The sequence below is a fragment of the Triturus cristatus genome, chromosome 3_1 (assembly GCF_964204655.1).
Source record: "Triturus cristatus chromosome 3_1, aTriCri1.1, whole genome shotgun sequence".
Classification (NCBI taxonomy): Eukaryota; Metazoa; Chordata; class Amphibia; order Caudata; family Salamandridae; genus Triturus; species Triturus cristatus.
In genome coordinates this window covers 21,624,807-21,642,773 of record NC_140583.1, presented here as the reverse complement: position 1 = coordinate 21,642,773, position 17,967 = coordinate 21,624,807, and the positions used below count along the sequence as shown (strand labels likewise).

The 17,967-nt window shown below is 49.5% G+C and overlaps 1 protein-coding gene across 8 annotated transcripts in view; it reads right to left on the bottom strand.

Annotated features, from left to right (window-relative positions):
- Window positions 1-17,967, bottom strand: part of LRP4 (LDL receptor related protein 4) — a 507,202-nt gene that overhangs the window by 16,764 nt on the left and 472,471 nt on the right. For 5 of the 8 annotated variants that reach the window (XM_085646639.1, XM_085646640.1, XM_085646643.1 and 2 more), the window contains one exon: window positions 9,987-10,128. In XM_085646639.1, coding sequence (XP_085502765.1) covers window positions 9,987-10,128 — 142 coding nt within the window. Of the gene's footprint in view, window positions 1-9,491; window positions 9,569-9,986; window positions 10,129-17,967 lie in introns of all 8 variants that reach the window. The other 3 variants (XM_085646645.1, XM_085646647.1, XM_085646646.1) reach the window with 2 other exon arrangements.

The window sequence follows — 17,967 nt, the reverse complement described above, 5'->3', positions numbered from 1 at the left end:
CAGGTGACCTGTCCACCCAGCAATGATGCATCCGTCATGACTGTCAGCTCTGGGTAGGGTAGGAAAATGGGTCTGCCACGGTTCCAATTGTGGTCCAGCAGCCAACACTGCAGAACTTGTGCAGTCTCCTCTGATACTTGGATGGAATCCGAAAGGTTCCCTTGGTGCTGAGCCCACTGAGACCTCCGTTCTCACTGCAGAGGCCGCATGTGCCAACTGGCGCGGTTCACAAGCAGGATACAGAGGTCCAAAAACCCAAGAATCCTCAAAGCTGCTCTGACTGAGAACCAGGTCAAAGGCGCGAAACATTGGGACCATAACCCACAATGCCCGGGACACGTTGAGGTGGACCCATTGCGGAGCCGAACGACGTTAACTACAGACGTGCAAAAGAGTTGCTATGAAAATCTTCCAGATCCAGTCTGGCACTTGGGAGAAATTTACCAGGTGAGGGAGGACAAGGGAAATGCTACTTACCAGTATGCATCTGTTCTTGGCATGTAGAGCTGCAGATCTACACTCTATGCAGAGATCGCCATCTGGTGTTGGGTCCGGATGTTTGCACTTGTTTTGGTCCTGGAAAGTCTTTGGAAGTCACGAGATAGGTGACTCCTCCTTAGAATCATAGTGCGCATGGGCATCGACTCCATCCTCAGATTGTCTTTCGCCAGCAGGGAAATGATGGAGCTTTGTAAGAAACAGGAAGATGCCCTTGTATGCTGTATCTAAATAAGATAATACTGGAACAGATAAAGGCAGTCGGGGAGGTGAGTGGGCGTGTGCGGATCTGCAGCTCTACATGCCAAGAACAGATGCATACTGGTAAGTAGTATTTCCCGTTCGAGGCATATGAGCTGCAGATTACACACTATGCATAGATTGTATAGCAGTACCCATCCTTAGCGGCGACCACCCGTATCTGTTGCAGTAGTCTGAAATAGGGTTTTGAGTACAGCTTGGCCCACACTAACTTGTTGTTTTGATTGCACATCTACACAATAGTGTTTTGTGAACGTGTGCGGTGTAGACCATGTAGCTGCTCTGCAGATGTCATATAAGGGAATGTTCCCTAAAAATCCCATAGAAGCCCCTATTTTTCTTGTAGAGTGGGCTCTAGGAGGAACAGTTAAAGTACGTTTTGCTTTGTGGTAGCAAATTTGTATGCATTTAACAATCCATCTGGCTATCCCGGACTTTGATATGGGATTGCCTTTGTGTTGTGGTGAGAAAGAAACAAAACGTTGTTTAGTCTTTCGAAAAGGTTGTGTTCTCTCAGTGTAATAGAGCAATGCTCTTTTAACATCTAAAGTATGTAGAACTCTTTCTGCGACTGTGTGTGGTTGCGAGAAGAATACGGGCAACTCCACAGATTGATTGAGGTGGAAGGGAGAAATGACTTTAGGGAGGAATTTAGGATTAGTTCAGAGAACAACCTTATTGTGATGGATTTGTAAGAAAGGTTTCTGAATAGTTAGTGCCTGTAGCTCACTAACTCTTCTTAGAGAAGTAATGTCCACTAGGAAAGCAACCTTCCATGTTAAGAATAGTAGCTCACATTTATGTAGAGGTTCAAAGGGAGGTCCCATTAGTCTTGTGAGAACGATGTTTAAATTCCACACAGGTGAGGGTGGAACTCTGGGAGGAATTATCCTTTTGAGTCCTTCCATAAAGGCTTTGATGGCAGATATGCTGAATAGTAATAAATATTGTCTATTTTGTAAATATGCTGCTATGGTAGCAAGGTGTAGCCTATTAGACGCATAGGCTAAGTTGCACCTTTGTAAGTGTAGTAGGTAGGTTATGATGTGCTGGATAGACACATCTAGGGCATTGATGTTATTGTTATGACAATATATCACAAATTGTTTCCACTTGGCTGCATAGCAGGCTCTAGTGGTAGGACGTCTAGCTTCCTTAATGACGTTCATACAGTCAGGAGGAAGGTTAAGGTAACCAAATTCTAGGATTTCAGGAACCAGATCGCAAGGTTGAGCTGAGCTGGGTCCAGGTGTCTGATCTCTCCACGATTCTGGGTTAAAAGGCGTGGTGAGAGGTGTAATCTTTGGTGCGGAACTCCGGACAGTTCCAGTAATGTGGTGTACCACGGTTGTCTGGCCCAAGTTGGAGCAACTAGAATGAGAGTCAGTGAGTGTTGCCGTAGTTTGCGCACCACCAGTGGTATTAGTGGGAGAAGCGGAAAGGCGTACACAAATCTGCTTGACCAGTTCATCCATATCACATTGCCTTTGGCCAATGGTTGTGGGTATCTGGCGGCGAAGCTTGGGTATTTGGCGTTTTCGTGGGTGGCGAAGAGGTCTATCTGTTGTTGCCCCCACACTTGAAAGAATGGTTGAAGAACTTGTGGATGAAGTTCCCACTCGTGGATCTGTTGCGTTTGGCGACTTAACAGATCGGCTATGGTGTTTTGGACTCCTGGGACCTGTTGGGCTAGGAGAAAAATGTTCTGAGGTATAGCCCACCTCCATATGCTCTGTGCTAGCTGAGAGAGCTGCAAAGAGTGTGTACCGCCTTGTTTCTGTATGTAGTACATGGCTGTCATGTTGACAGTGTGGACTAGGACAGTCTTGCCTGATATTTGTTTTTGGAATGCTTTTAAGGCGAGGAATATGGCCAGTAATTCCAGGTGATTGATGTGGAATAACTTGTGTTGAGGTGTCCACCTGCCCTGCATGGTGTGATGTAATAGGTGAGCTCCCCAGCTGGAGAGCGATGCGTCCGCTGTCATGACAATTTGAGGAACTGGCTCTAGGAACGGTCGCCATTTGGAAAAGTTTTTGGTGTTCCACAACTGCAGAGAGTGATGAGTGCGACCGTCTACCAACACCACATCTGTTAGCTGACCTTGAGCCTGGTTCCATTGCCGTGCTAAGCACTCTTGGAGAGGATGCATCTGGAGTCTTGCATGAGTCACTATGAATATGCAAGAGGCCATCATCCCTATGAGATGCATGAACACTCGAGCTGGAAGAGAGTGATGCGGCTGAAATTTGGGCAGGAGAGCGAGAATGCTTGCTATCCTGGCTGGACTGGGATAGGCTAGCGCTTCTGAGGTGTTTATTTTGGCGCCGAGGTACTGTTGCGTGTGAGAGGGTTGCAGATGAGACTTGGTGTGGTTTATTGTGAATCCCATGTCGTGAAGTAATTGGATAGTCGCGTGAGTTTGATGAACACACTGGTTGTACGAGCTGGCTTTTATGAGTGAGTCGTCAAGGTATGGGAAGACGTGAATGTGTTGTCTTCATAGATGGGCTGCGACTACCGCTAGGCACTTTGTGAATACCCGTGGTGCTGTCGTGACTCCGAAAGGGAGTACTTTGAATTAATAGTGCTGCCCATCCACTACAAACCTGAGATATTTTCTGTGAGCTGCGTGAATGGGAATATGGAAATTGAGATCTAAGGTAGCCAGAATGTCGCCCTGTGAAAGTAGAGGCAGGACCTGCTGAAGTGTGACCATGTGGAAGTGGTCTGATTGTATGTATAGGTTTAGTGGCCTGAGGTCTAGAATAGGTCTCAGAGAGCCGACTTTCTTTGGTATGAGAACATACAGGGAGTAAACTCCCGTGTTTTGTTGATGCAAGGGAACCAGTTCTATTGCACTTTTTTGTAGTAATGAAATTACCTCTTGTTTCAGGAGTGACAAATGTTCTGTTGACATTGGACGCTGTTTGGGTGGAATGTTTGGGGGGTAGAGGTAAGTTCGAGACAGTAACCTGATTGCACTATTTGTCGCACCCACCTGTCTGTGGTGATGTTGGTCCAGACAGGAAGGAACTGTTGTAGTCTTCCCCCGACCGGAGTGGAATGGTCCGGGGGAAGCGGAGGGAAGTCATTGGGCAGGGGTGGAGGCAGAGCGGGTGTTGTTAGTCTTGCCTCTGCTCTTGTTATTGTTGCCTCTGTATCCTCCTCTCTGATAACCTCTGGTGAAGGTGGATTGGGTGGGAGCCTTGTAAGAGGTGGATTGGTTATCAGACGAGTAGCCCCTGGAGTTGCCCTTGTAGGATGAGCGACAAAAACACGTCTGGGAGCTTGCGATTGCAAGGCTCCCATTGATTTGGCTGTGTCTGTGTCCTTTTTCATCTTTTCAAGGGATGCATCAACATTAGGGCCAAAAAGGTGTTGTTGGTCGAAAGGTTGGTTGAGGATAGAGCTTTGCAACTCAGGTTTAAAACCTGAAATGTGTAGCCACGCGTGCCTGCGGAGAAGGACACTTGTGTTTACTGCTCTGGGTACTGTATCTGCCACATCGAGAGAGCACTGGATGGAGGTGTTGGTGATAATTGTACCCTCCTGTATGAGGTCGTTGGCCTTAGTTTTGTATTTGTCCGGGAGGTGTTGTAGTAGGGACTCCAACTCATCATAGTGAGCCCTATTGTATCTGGCTAACAGGGCCTGAGTGTTTGCGATGCGCCAAATGTTAGCTGCCTGTGACAGTGTTCTTTTGCCAGAGGCGTCCAGGAGTTTAGACTCTTTGTCGGGCGGAGCTGCATCACCCGATGTTTGCGAGTTAGCCCTCTTTCTAGCATTTGAGACCACCATGGAGTCTAATGGAACACGGCCCTTAATGTAAGCTGGGTCTGTAGGGGCAGCTTTGTATTTTTTCTCAATTCTAGGATTGATGACTCTAGCCCTAACAAGGTCCTTAAATACCTCTGTAGCGTGTTTAATAACCCCTTTGAGCATGTGTAAAGTGGATGTGGACCATTGGGTAGTGTCAAAAGTGTCTATTAAAAAATCCTCTTCGACCGGTTCTGTATGTAGGTCGACCCCGTGGTACTGGGCAGCTCGGTGTATCAGCTGATTAAAACCCATGGTGTCTTCTGTTGGGGAAGGCCTAGAGGGTAGATGTCATCTTGCGGGACATTAGGGACATCAGGCGCATTATAGTTATCTCAGGGGTCAGGGGAAGCTGGTGGACTGGGGTCCCCTAGTGGCAGGGCGCCCGCACCGTCCCATGTGTCATCATATGTGTCGTCATCGTCTACTGGTGTAGGGGATGGCGTAGGAGAACGAGGTGGTGGGGGAGGTGGAGGAGGAGGTAGAGGAGGTGGAGGTGGAGAAGGGACTCCAATTGACCAGTTTTGGGGTCTTTAGTTAGAGTTTTTTGTTGAGGGTCTGGTCAAAAAAGCTCTTCTGAACAAGGTTGGGTGTTCGGTGTCGACTGTGTCGGTATCGAGGGCTTTTTCTGCGCCGGAGCGGTTTTGGGCTTGGAGCCGTGTGGTTTACCAGTCTCTGTGTGCTTCTTCGGTGTCGATGGTTTTTTCGGCTGCGAAGAGATTGAGTCCGAACTTTTGGGGAGTTGCTTCTTCGTCGGCTCCGAGTGTTTTTTCGGTGCCGGGGAGTCACTGCTTGGTGTCTTCGGTGCCGAGGGCTTCGGGGTGGAACTAGCGGTCGGCACAGAGGATGGGTGCGACTTCTTTTTTGGTGCCGATGATTGGGCTTCGGAGCCGGTGGCAGGCAGACTCGAGCCCGAGTCGCCGGAAGGCTTGGTAGGCTTCTTTGCCGGGCCCGAGGGGGAGGGCATGGGAAGCAGTGTGTCGGTGTGCACCTGAGCCTGAAGGTGAAGCTGTGACCGAAGCCTTTTTTGTTGTAGGGAGTGGGTCGGGGTCGACGTCTCTACTTACAACCCGTTGAGCCGGGGTCACTTCTTCGACGTCGCAGTCATCGGCTTCGGAGGCGCTGATGAGGCCTTCTTCGACCCGCTCCTCTGGCACATCGACGGGGATCGAACTCGACGAGCGATCTATGGTCCTGCGAGCTCGTCGATCCCGGATGGTCTTCTTCGAGCGGAAAGAGGCACAAGCTAGACAGTCTCTGGCCTCGTGCTCCGGAGAGAGGCAGAGGTTACACGGGAAACTTCCGACCCACATCGAGGACCTTTACATGAGCCAGATGCTAAGGCTCAGGTCGGCCCGAAGGCCTTCTTCGACGACCGGAATCGAAGACTTGTAGAGATGCGCGCCGATTAGGGTTCGCGATCGAGACAATACCGTCGAAAGGGTGAAGGATTGCGCGTCGAAACAGCAATCGGTAACGGTTCCGAACTGGAGCGCGAGAAACACATCCGAGCCCGATGGCGTGAAAAAACAATCTGAGGATGGAGCCGATGCCCATGCGCACTATGATCCTAAGGAAGAGTCACCTATCCTGTGACTTCCAAAGACTTTCCAGGACTAAAACAAGTGCAAACATCCGGGCCCAACACCAGCTGGCAATCTATGCATAGTGTGTAATCTGCAGCTCATATGCCTCGAACATTACTTACCTCCAGTAACGCATTTTTTGGTACAGACTCTATCTTCTCCAGCTGCTAGACTGGATCTGGAAACGTTTGTAGCAATTCCCTTGCAAGGCGACATACGGCGTCATGTGGCCCCTGGTCAGGTCCATCCCACCCCAGACGTGACGCTGGGTTAGAGAGTCTCTTCCAGAAAAAGCATTTAACAGAGACTTCTCACCGCAGATTCCTCATCTTATGAATAGATGCATCCCGAGATTGTGGGTCTATGGAATAGCTCAAATTGGGAAATCCTGCAGGACAGATTAAGCGAGGTGCCTGTTTCGCCGGACCTAGCTATTCAAGCACTAATGCTTCGTGAATTTGTGAAGGGTGGTCAACATAGCGACCTGGCAAATGCCCTTGACTGGCACACCACGCACCAGCGCAGTGGTAGCAGCCTTTACTCTGGTGGAATGAGTGGACAAGCCTTCTGCGGGCTTCTTCTTGGCCAGCCCATATCAGATCTTTATGCAGAGTACAATACGTCTTGAGATGGCCCTCATTTGCGCTGCTTCGCCTTCCTGAGCACAAGAGAAACTGATGAAAAGTCGCTCGTCCCATCAGTAATGTCTGGTTTGGTCCATATAGAAGCTAAGTGCCCGTTTAGTATCCAGGCAACAAAGCTATTCTTACTCCTCGGAGGGGTGAGTAGGTGCATAGAAAGCTGACAAGGTGATGGATAGCCCTATGTGAAAGGGCGTGACTACCTTGGGCAGGAATGCTGCTTTTGTCAGGAGGAACAATTTCTCTGGGAGGAAAGAAGTATATGGGAGAACCACGGGCAATGACTGGCATCTGCTCACCCACCTGGCCGATGTTATGGCCATAAGGAAACTGTCTTAAAGGTAAGAAGACAAAGAGAGAACCAGTACAAAAGTTTGAAGGGAGTGCACATCAAGTAGGTGAGTACCAAATTAAAGTCCTACTGCGGCATGACAAATGGAGTTCGCAGCAACATCTATACCTGCCACTTCAAAAGACACACCATCACAATAAATGACTTGAAGAAGGATGGCTGTCGGGTAAATGAAAGAAGCTGGAAGGGCAGAGAAGTAACCTTTAACTGTTGTCACAACAAGACTTAGCTGGGCCAAAGTCTTGGGAAGGGCACCAGACAACAAACTTCTCACAGCATCCTGCATAAATCTATTTCGTTTATTAATGCCTGGCTGCCAGGATGACACCAACCAATCTGGGAGGAAGATCAAAAGCCATCAACTGTCGCTGCTTCTTCTCCATGCATGGAGGTGTAGACTGCTCAGGCACAGGAGCAAAACTCGACCTGTCTGCTGCAATAGGACGTCTTCCCGAAGAGGCAGCCGAGGACATATGCACTCTCCTTGCCAAGTCTGGAACCACTAGGATGACTTGGGCCCGGTCTCTCATGATCTTTTTGAGTGTTCTGGGCAGAGAGAGAGGGTTGGAAAGACATCTCCGAGGGAGGACTGCCTTGGGTACTTCAACATGCAAACAGAGAGCATTCTGGGAGCATTATACATTGCCTCATACGCTAAACTTGGAAAAAGTGTGTACAAATTGTTATACTGGAACCACTGTCAGTAGTGCGGTCCGAGCTTACATTTACTTAGAGTGTTCACCCTAAAAATAAAGGCTTTGCAATAATGAGCCATGAATACAAGTTTGAACAGCATTAACTAATGGACACAAATATCACATTAACTGCAGACCTTGGCCTTCCCCGATTCATAATGTGGTACTGTAAACGGGCAGCTAAAGGGTTTGTGCGTCAGGGGGTTGGGCCTACTTGTCTCAAGGACAAAATACACATAAAAACCAGTGCTGTCCTTGACCTCAAACAATATGTCCTGGGCATCGGGCAAGAGGAATTCCCCATCCCTGAAGAGGTCCGCCAGCCTGCGAATGCCAGCCCAGAAGTCATGTTGAATTAATGGGGTTCAGAGTGAGGATGGGTTGAAGATCACAGCACATAGCTCTTAACCTCTTGAGTGGGAAAAGTAAGGTCTAACACCCCAGCCGCTCTCGAGTTACTGTGGCAAAAGTGGACTCTTCAGTGGACATAAAACGAAGGGAAAGCAGGCCAACATCTGGCTAAGTGTCCAGACAAATGGCATCCTGGAGATCATCAAACATCTTGCCATCATCCTCATACTGGTTGTCTGCATCATAATCAGTATCCCCAGTGTCATATTGTGGGGTACGAGCATGAGGTTTGGCATAATATTGGGTCCTGGGCAGTGTGGTATGGGACAGAACTATTGGTGTGTATCCAGTTTCTGTGGCATCGGTCATGATGTTAAAGGCGGAACCGGGCTTGGTGCAGAGGGTGTTATCGCAGGTTGTACAGAGTGGGGGTGTTGACCCTGGGGAAGGGATCAACCTCGGATTGAACCTCTGTGCAAGATCGAGGGGCGCAGTCGATGAAGGATCCACTGTTGGCAACCCACTGGACGTCCCCTTTGAACTGTGCGTCCTGGAGGCGCTCCAGTGGGATTCGGTGCTGCGCCTAAAACCCCCTCCATGCAAACCTTAAGTGGATGTAGCTGTTGTGGCTTCGCTGTCAGTTTGGGGAATGGGTAAAGCGGAACTAGCATAAGAATCAGCTCTGTGTGTGGGGGGAGGAGCAACTCCGCTGCATAGAGGCGCATAGAGCATTGCTCAAATCTAAGTGTTGGGAGTGGCGGGCAGAGGGAGACACATGCTTGATTTTGTTTGGTTTTTGCGTCACTTCTTGTACTGACCTGAGGCCTGGACCTCAGTGACCAATGGTCACTGGAGCAGCCTCGGAAGCGCATCTTTGACTTCGACCGGGACCACCATGACCCCGACCATGAGCCCTTTTTGCAATGATAGAGTTCGGAACAGCGAGTTTGGCCTTACAGTCGCGAGTGGCCTTTTTTGTTCATCTTAGTGCAGCACCAGCACAACGCCAAGTCGTATTTGGAGCAGGGGCACCCTAGGCAGATCTCAGGTGCCCATTCCCGACATTCACCTGGAACTCCAGCATGGTTATTTTGGGGGTGTTGCAGCACCCATACCTCCAGTGCCGATCTGAACTTTTCTTTACCCATGACCGCCCACATACAGGCATAACTTCGCCAACCTCTTATCTTTTATATCTATTCAACCATGGAGGACCACAAATGTTAGCTTTTCACGAGTCACACAGTTAGGGTGGCAGTCAAACGTGCATGCACGCTGCATCATATACCTGACCCCAGGAGGCGAACGTGGGGCGGTCACGATTCAGAAGAGAAAAGGTGAGAGGCTTTCAGAGGGGGAAGAGAACTGCGAGAAGGAAACAGGAAAAGAGACATATGCCCAAAAAGCAGGTTATAAATCAGCGTGAGGAAGGCAGTCACACACTAGCTCGGAGAAAATGGGTCACACATCACACCTGGTGGAAAAAGGTTCATTTACGTCAATGCTGAAAAATTGGGAGTCCCATATCACACATCATACAAATTGCCCTCATAAACTATTCTTTCTTATGTTATCACACTCTGTACCCTAAAAATGCTGTGTTTCTCTTCCATAACAAACAACTCCTGCACGAAAGCCTCAAGTTTCCCATGGCTTTTAGTGCTTTAGAAACTGATCACACCTCTCCCACCACCACCCCCTTCTCGACAACCCTGTAAAAAGGTCACAATAGCCTGAAAAATGTATCACACTTCTACCCCCATTAAACACTCCTCGAACTCACCTCTTTTTTGTAGCGCAGCTGGTTGTGTGAGGTGGGTTTTGGAAGAGTTTCGATCTTCACTTCCTGCGTCGATGTACGATACGACGGGTTACTGTAGGTCAGGTTCCCAATGCCGGGGTCTGTGAACTTGGCTTTGTTATGTCTAGAGCGGAGAAAAAGGAAAGAGATCAGAACAGCACAGAGAGATGTATTTGCAAGAGAACAAGGCCCCATCTATTAAGGATGATACGAAAGAAACTGCCAATGCTTGGCTGAGGATCTCAGCGTAAAGGATTTCCACAGGGTAGGGCTTCCATGTTCAATTCTTACTCTCCTTTCCAATTAATTGGTTGACAGGATTGTGTGTCTCACCTTATTAGATGGTGTAGGAAAGTAGCCCGTTTGACATGCTCACCCACACGTTTTGCCTAGTAACTAACGTGATTTCGACTGGAAGTGCACTGGGTTCCTACTAACCAGGTCCCCAGTGCCAGGGGTCTTTTCTAAAACTGTACAATTGTTTCCCCCAATTGGCAAAACCTTTAGCACCCTCTGTAAGTCCCTAGTAAAAGGTACCCTGGTACCTATGGCCTGAGGTACTAAAGAGGGCCCCTAAGGGCAACATCATGAATTGTGCTGCTCTAAGGGATCCCTCACCAAGCACATCCAGGGCTGCTAGCGCAGGCTGCATGACTTGGTGCAGACACAAGTGAACATGACATGTCACACATCTCTATGTAGCATGTTGTAGGAAACTGGCTCTATATATACTATACCAAAATGAGTTATAGTGTGTATAGAGTCCAAGTGTCCCCAGAGGTTAAAGTTAGATAGAACCTTACTCTCTATTTGTGGTAGAGTGGTCGAGCAGTAAGGCAGTATCAGAGGACAGTGTTAAGCATTTGATGTACACACTCAGTCAGCAAATGAATTCACACACTCAAGAACTGAACTCTAGGCCAATTGTTTTAGTATAAAAAAATATACTGTTGTTTTATTTTTAGAACCAAGCAAGCCTGGCACATGTAAGCATTAAATACTTTACAGTAATAAGTTGCTGAATGTAGAACAGTTTGAAAATACAATAGGAATTGTTTGATTTACAGGGGATGCAGTAGGTTGCAATACTTAGCAAATACAGTACATTTAAATGAATAGGCTTGGGGGCGTGGCCAAGCATCATGGCCGACCAGACATAAATCCAATCCGCTCCGCGCCAGGCCCAGCCTTACCTACGGTTCCGAAGGCATTTGCGGTCCTCAAATCCGGGCCACCCAATCCTATGGGTTGCCTGGAGATGTGAGTGCCCTCCAGTGACGAGTAGGGATCTACAGGGGATACTTGCTGGCTGAGGACGTGCCTCTGTTTGTGGCCCGAGGCGCGGCTCAAGATGGTGGCTTGCACTGAGCCGGAACGCTGGTCTGGTCGCGACGGCCTCGGGACCGCGGCTGAACAGTGCAGCTACTGGGACAGACAGAAACTTCATCGCCCTTGCCCCCGGCCCAGAGGACTGCTTGCAAACGGTGCCTGGGAGAGAGCTGAGCACGGCGGACGGGCCGCTCCACCTGGCAGGCTCCATGCTTGCGGAGGGGCGCCCCCAGAGCAGAAGACGGCGGTGAAAACCGCCTACCTCCCCCAGGGACAGGTATGGAGGAAAGCGGGGCAGCGTCCCCCTATTAAGTAGTGGCTGCCTGGGAGTGCTGGCGGCGATGCGGTGCCTGACCACAAGATGGCGGAGGTAAGGCACATCGATGTGACTGCATGATGAGGCCGGGGGTGGCTGTAATCGAATCCCTCAGGTGCCCCCAGTCCCAGATGGCCGCCTGGAATGACTGTGGACACCTGAATGTTGGCTCCTGCCCATCGATTCCCCATATGGCTCACCTCTGAATGGGGCAGTCCCGAGCTGCTGCATTTGAGGGCCAACCAGGGGAGCCCCCTAGAGGCCCTATGACACACTGAAGCGGGCTGAAGGAGGCCCCTGGTGGGGGCACGGTAGGCTTATTGGAGAGATGACCACTCGGTGAAGGGCTCCACTGGATTTGTGATCAGCGCGGGACTACACGTTGTGCTGAAGGTGGGTCACGCCGCTCCCTCGGGCGGTGCTATAGGAGGCCTCTCACGGGGGTCGGCAGATCACCTGAAGCGTGAGAGCTTCTCATCAGCAGGACATCCTGGTTCCCAGGAGGTGCCTACCGCCACCACCACTATATACTTACCATCCACTTCGGACCAGTTTCATCATGCCACCCAAAAAGGTGCAGCCCGCAAAGTTCACCAACTTCTTCGCCCATGCTACCAAGGGATCAGGCAGGGAGGAAGCAACGAGACCAGACGCCATGACCCTCATGCAAGAAGATCTCATGGCCTCCTTACGTGAATTCAAACAAGAACTCAGAGCTGATCTCAAGGCGGATATGGGGGCCTCCTTGGAGGCGTTCAAGGCTAAGATGGGGAGCCGACTGGTGGCCCTACAGGCGGATGTAAGTTCAGTTGGAGCATGTGCCCTAGATCTCGAAGCAAAATATCAAGATTTGGAGGACCGTGTGAAGCCGTTGGAAGCCCACTCTAGTGACTCACGTGCTCAGCTTTGCGCCACGGTCCTCAGGTGTGAAGACCTTGAGAATCGCTCCCGCCAGGATAACATCCGTGTGAGAGGCCTGGAGGAGGGCTGCGAGGGCCCAGATCTTGAGGCCTTCATGGTGGGGCTATTCTCGATGGTCCTGGGAGACGCTGAACCAGAAGTTCGTCTGGAGAGGGTCCATCGAGTGGGACCGTGTGCTCCAGGAGATGCCCGGAAGCCCAGGGATGTGTTAGCCAAGCTCAGCTCTCAGTCAGTCAAAGCTTTTATTTCGGTAAAATACCATAAAAAGACATAAATAGAAATATACATTAAAACAAGATTAAATAAACATTGTGTAGAGTGTAATCCATTAAAACATTAAAATTATTACATAAAAATACACAGTGAAGGAACGTGGTTTTTCCACAGAGACAAATTGTTAAAAATTGTATCCAGGGCCAAAGATATACTCACTACACCTCAAAGTACTGTAGTGGCAATGTAGGTAATACTAAAATCAGGGGAGGTGGGTAGCAGAAATCATAAATTTGGACCTTGTAAACCACATTGAGAGGAGAAATTTGGCCATTGCAAACACTATCAGTGGGGTAGTATCATATTTCAAAATTCTAAACACCTCCTTGTGGTCCCTGAGACCCCTAGACTTGCATAACTGGACGATCCACTTTTTTCTTGCAATGATATATAAAGGGCAGAAAAGGACAACATGCAACTCTGTTTCACAGGTAACAGTACATAAAGGACACGTGCTTACGGGATCCGAAACATTGGACCATCTATGTGTGAGATCCCTCAGCGGTAGCGAGCCGTGTCTGAACTGGATGTAGAGTTTCTTTGCCAAAGGTGGTTGGATAACGTCCAGGAAAACTTCAAACTGGGGACTAAACTTAATATCCAGAAAGGTGTCAGTAAGCCTACCCAGAGAGGAGTGGAATAGAATTCCCTTCCGATATGCTTTCAAGACCTCCCGTAATGAATTCTTCGAAAGTGCACGGCAGGTCTCTTCCGGGGCGGACCATAGGTTCCCCATCCCAATTAAGTAGCAGAGGTTCTTTATATAGGTAAGCCAAGGGATCTTATCCGATTTTCCCCTTGCCAATATATCACCAAGATCATACCTATAGCTTACCAACTCCGGCGTTGACCAAAGACGCCTCCAGAACTGAAGAGGACGGTTCAGGGCAATCTCTTCTATGGGAACCAGACCCAAATCCCATCTCAAAGGAGTTAATGGGGTGCTGACAGGTAGTTTCAGCAGTCTCCTAATAAAGGAATTTTCAGTAGAAGAGAGGGAAGCGGGAATGGAATATCCCCATAGTTCAGCGCCATAGAGCGCTCCTCCTCTAGCTTGCGATTTATAAATTTCCATGGGGGGGCCCAAAGGTTTAAAAGAGGTATTGTTAAACACCTTCAGGATACCCCCCACTGATTGAGCTAATTTCAAATTGGCCTTTGCCAAATGGGACCCCCAATTCATTTTATCATTTAGGGTCACCCCCAGATACTCAAAAGTGGCAACCCTATCCAGCTCAACATCTCCCAGCTTAGGGTGGGGGCAATTAAATGAGTTGGAACCGTAAACCATAAATTTAGTTTTGGAAAGATTCAGTTCCAGATCCCTGATTTTACAGAAGGAGCAGAAGGCCTCTAATGTACGCTGGATGCCCATTTAAGATTTAGATAACAAAAGCGTGTCATCCGCGAACATTAGGGCCGGGACCTTACGCCCCGCCAGTACAGGGGAGTCCAAGTTAGCGGTGCGCAAGAGATACTCAATCAACCCGTTGATAAAAAGGGAGAAAAGAGTGGGGGCCAGGACACAGCCCTGCCTCACACCCTTTTCAACCGGGAATGGCCCAGACATTTCCCCACATCTCCCATATCTCACCCTTGCATAGGTGCCAGAGTGGAGGCGTTTAAATAAGTGGCAAAGGTAGGGGGGAGCACCCATCTCTAACAAAAGGGCCCATAGTTTTTCCCTTTGGACCATATCAAAAGCGGACCGAAGGTCCACAAAAATCAAATAAAGGTTACCAGCACCCATGCTGACTGACTTCCAATAGATCAATAGTAATCTAAATAATTGATCGATGGTGGAAACCTTTGCACGGAACCCCGCCTGGAGGGAGGTTAGAATTTGTTGATCCTCCATCCAGGACTGCAATCTGGATAAAAGGACTCGGGCAAACAGCTTCTGTAGAACATCAATCAAGCTTATGGGGCGGTAATTGGCTGGATCCAACGGGGAAGATTTTTTGTGAATGGGTATAATTTCTGCACCCAACCAGGTCTCCGGGATTCCAAGGCCCTGCAAAATGGCATTGAAATACACACAAATATAGGGGGCCCAGATTTTTACATCACTTCTGAACAAGTCACCGGGGATCCTGTCAAGCCCCGGGGCTTTCCCTACTGAAAGGGAGTTGAGGGCCAATTCTATTTCTGAAAGAGAGAAGGATCGGCTCTCAAGTTCTTCCTGGCCCTGCTGGTCCATTGCAATATCAATCCTCGAGGTGCCCGGATCGGGGCCACCCCTGGAATTACTGACCGAAAAGAGGGGTTGGAAATGGGCAAGCCAGACCTCCTCGCTGAGATTAGGAATAATTGCAGGGCTGCTGGCTACCGTGCCCGTTCGAACAATGTTCCAAAACGCCCTCGAGTCGCGGTCTACTAAGGCTTGCAATACATTTTGCCACCTTTGATCCTCCCACTCGGATTTTGCCTCCTTGATCAGGTTTTTGTAGGTGGCCCTCGCCGCCCGGATACTAGACTGGGTGCCCTCTTTTACTTCTTTTATCAAGGCAGTCTTAGCCCGCCTACAAGAACCATTAAACCAGTGCTCGGGCCTAAGGGGCCTTGGTTTTGAGGCAGTAGGACTATAAAAGAAGCCAGCCAAGCTGCCAAGGAGATCCTCATGAATGTTCTGGAAATCGAGGAGGCGGGTCTGCGGAATATCCCCAGTGGGGCTCAAGAGGTGGGAGACTGCTTCCAAGGAGCAAGTCACACTGCTATATATAGCTGCAAGCTTTAAGTCGTCGGACGCTACCCTTGCCCACCTGATCCGTCTACCACCTGCCGCTAACACCAGATTCTCGCTATTTGATGGTGATTGGAGCTTATGAATTCAACTGCCACCGATCTTGTTGACCAATTCCAGTGACAGTAGGTTGTGATCACTATCGACCCGTGGAATAACAGAAAAGGCAGCCAACTGGCCCCAAAATTCCACGTTCACCAGAAGATAGTCGATAGTCGAACAGCTCCCGGGTCTATTAAAGGTAAAAGACCCCGGCACGTCTGGGCAGAGTCTACCATTGCAAGCCCTCAGAGAATGTGCAATGGTAAGCTTATTGATCTCGAGGGCTAGAGGGGAAAGACGTTTGGCGGGATAAATAATAGGGTCTGGGATTAGATAACTTTCATCCTCGTCACAGGTGGGAGAGGGGATCCCAGAAAGGGGTTCGAAGTGACAATTAAGATCTGCACCAATTAATTTATGGGACGCAGGTGGAAGAGAATGTAATACATCTTCCAGGGCGCCCAGAATCGACAGACCCAGCTGTACCGGGTGGGGACGCAGGTAGACATTTATTACTACCAGCGAATAAGAAGCAGGGAAAGTAAGTATCAAACACAAAATGTCGGGGGACTTTGAGTCTAATAACTTTACTGAGCACCCCAAGTGTGTTGCGACCCATACTACTAACCCCCCCGAAGGTCTGCCTCTCGCCCCTTGAACTGCTGGGGCCGAAAACGATGCATAGCCCACCCTCCATGGTATGGACCGTAACCATGTTTCTTGGAATATGCTGATATTGTAGTTGTCAATTAGCTCTCCCCATTCGGGGTCAGAGAGTTTGGACTCCAATCCAGCCACATTCCAAGACCCAACTAAAGGTCTTCGAGTGAGTGTACGGGGAGGGCTATCAGCCAGAGGGAGGGAGGAGGGGGGGCGGTGGAAAGCAGAATGCTCAGTGGGGCCCAACACGGGGCGTCCCTCCATGGCGCTGGAGATCGGGGATGAAAGAGGAGTGGGCCCAGAACCACTCTTCGTGCCAAATGCAGCCGAGGGGAGAGCCGTCTCCACACCAGTATCATCCCAGGCCTGAATCCCCCCCGAAGGCATATACCCTCCCTTACTGAGCCTCAGGGGTGATGGTCAGTCCACAGTGTTGAGCACATCGAAACGGTTTTCAACCGGGATGTTAAAGCAAGTATTATGAGAAGCCTGATGAAAATACGGTAATTCCACCGGGTTCAAAGTATTGGGGATGGAGTAAAAGTACCCCAAATGCGATGTGTCAATGGCTCCTGATTTGTGGTGCCCACCCTGCTCCAGTATGTGTCCTACTACTCTAGGGTCCCTAAAATTAATCAGGACACAATCCCCACCAATGTCCTTTGGGCGGGTCCCCAGCCAACTAACCCTCCGAACAAAGAGGATCTCCCCTCTCCCTGCTCCCTCCAATTGTCTGTTTTTGGACAACCAATGGATGACTTTGTTTTTTAATTCAGAGTAAGATTCCCCCCTACCATTCGTTAGTGGAGGAACTCCGGTAAGCACAGTCACATAGAGAGCTGCCTCAGGGGGAAGCTGTACAAGAGGAGGGGAACTTTCCGGGCACCGTAGAACTCGGTTCCCCCCCCCCAGGAGGAAGGATCCTTTCCCCATTCGGACTCCGAAGGGCTGGGTCCCTGCAACTAAGGGACTGTTCTCGTGTTGAAACAACAATAGGGGCTCGGGGCAAGGTCGGGGGCCTACGGGGACCAGCAGGGAGGGAAGGGGCAGTTGGCTGCACCAATGGAGGCTGGACTGAGACCGTGGCTGCATGGTTTGAGGATGAAATTGTCTGGCTTAGGGGGGTAGGGTTGTTATGCGTTACTTGAATACCAGCACCCTCCGTATTACCCAAGTTATGCAATAGATCGTGGTTTATCTGCTTCTTCCCGATACCTTTGGTATTAACTAAAGATACCAACCTGTCAATTTTGGATGACAGGGTTTTTAAAAGGAGGTTTAGGGACTGATCTATGTGTGACTGTAAGTCAGTTAATAAAGTAGTCACCCAGGTCGGAGGGATAGAAGTAGGAGAGTGATGGGTCAAGGCCGAGAGAGCAGGGCTGTCTGCAGGGGGGGCGGGTAAAAAACTCCTTTTTCTGGATTTCTGTTTTTTTTTTCTTAGTTTTACCTGCTTCATGGGGGCCACTATGGAAACGAAAGAGGATGATGATGGGCCAGCTTCCTCTTGTTCAGGCTCATCTATTTGTGCCTGAGCGCACGGTAATTGGGTAAACGAGGGCAGCATAGATGACATAGCATCAGGATCCACCTGGTATGAAGATAAGTCAGCCAATCCATCAGGGGGGGCCATATTAAATGCCGGAGTAATCGACAACCGTCTTTCGGTGTTTTCAATG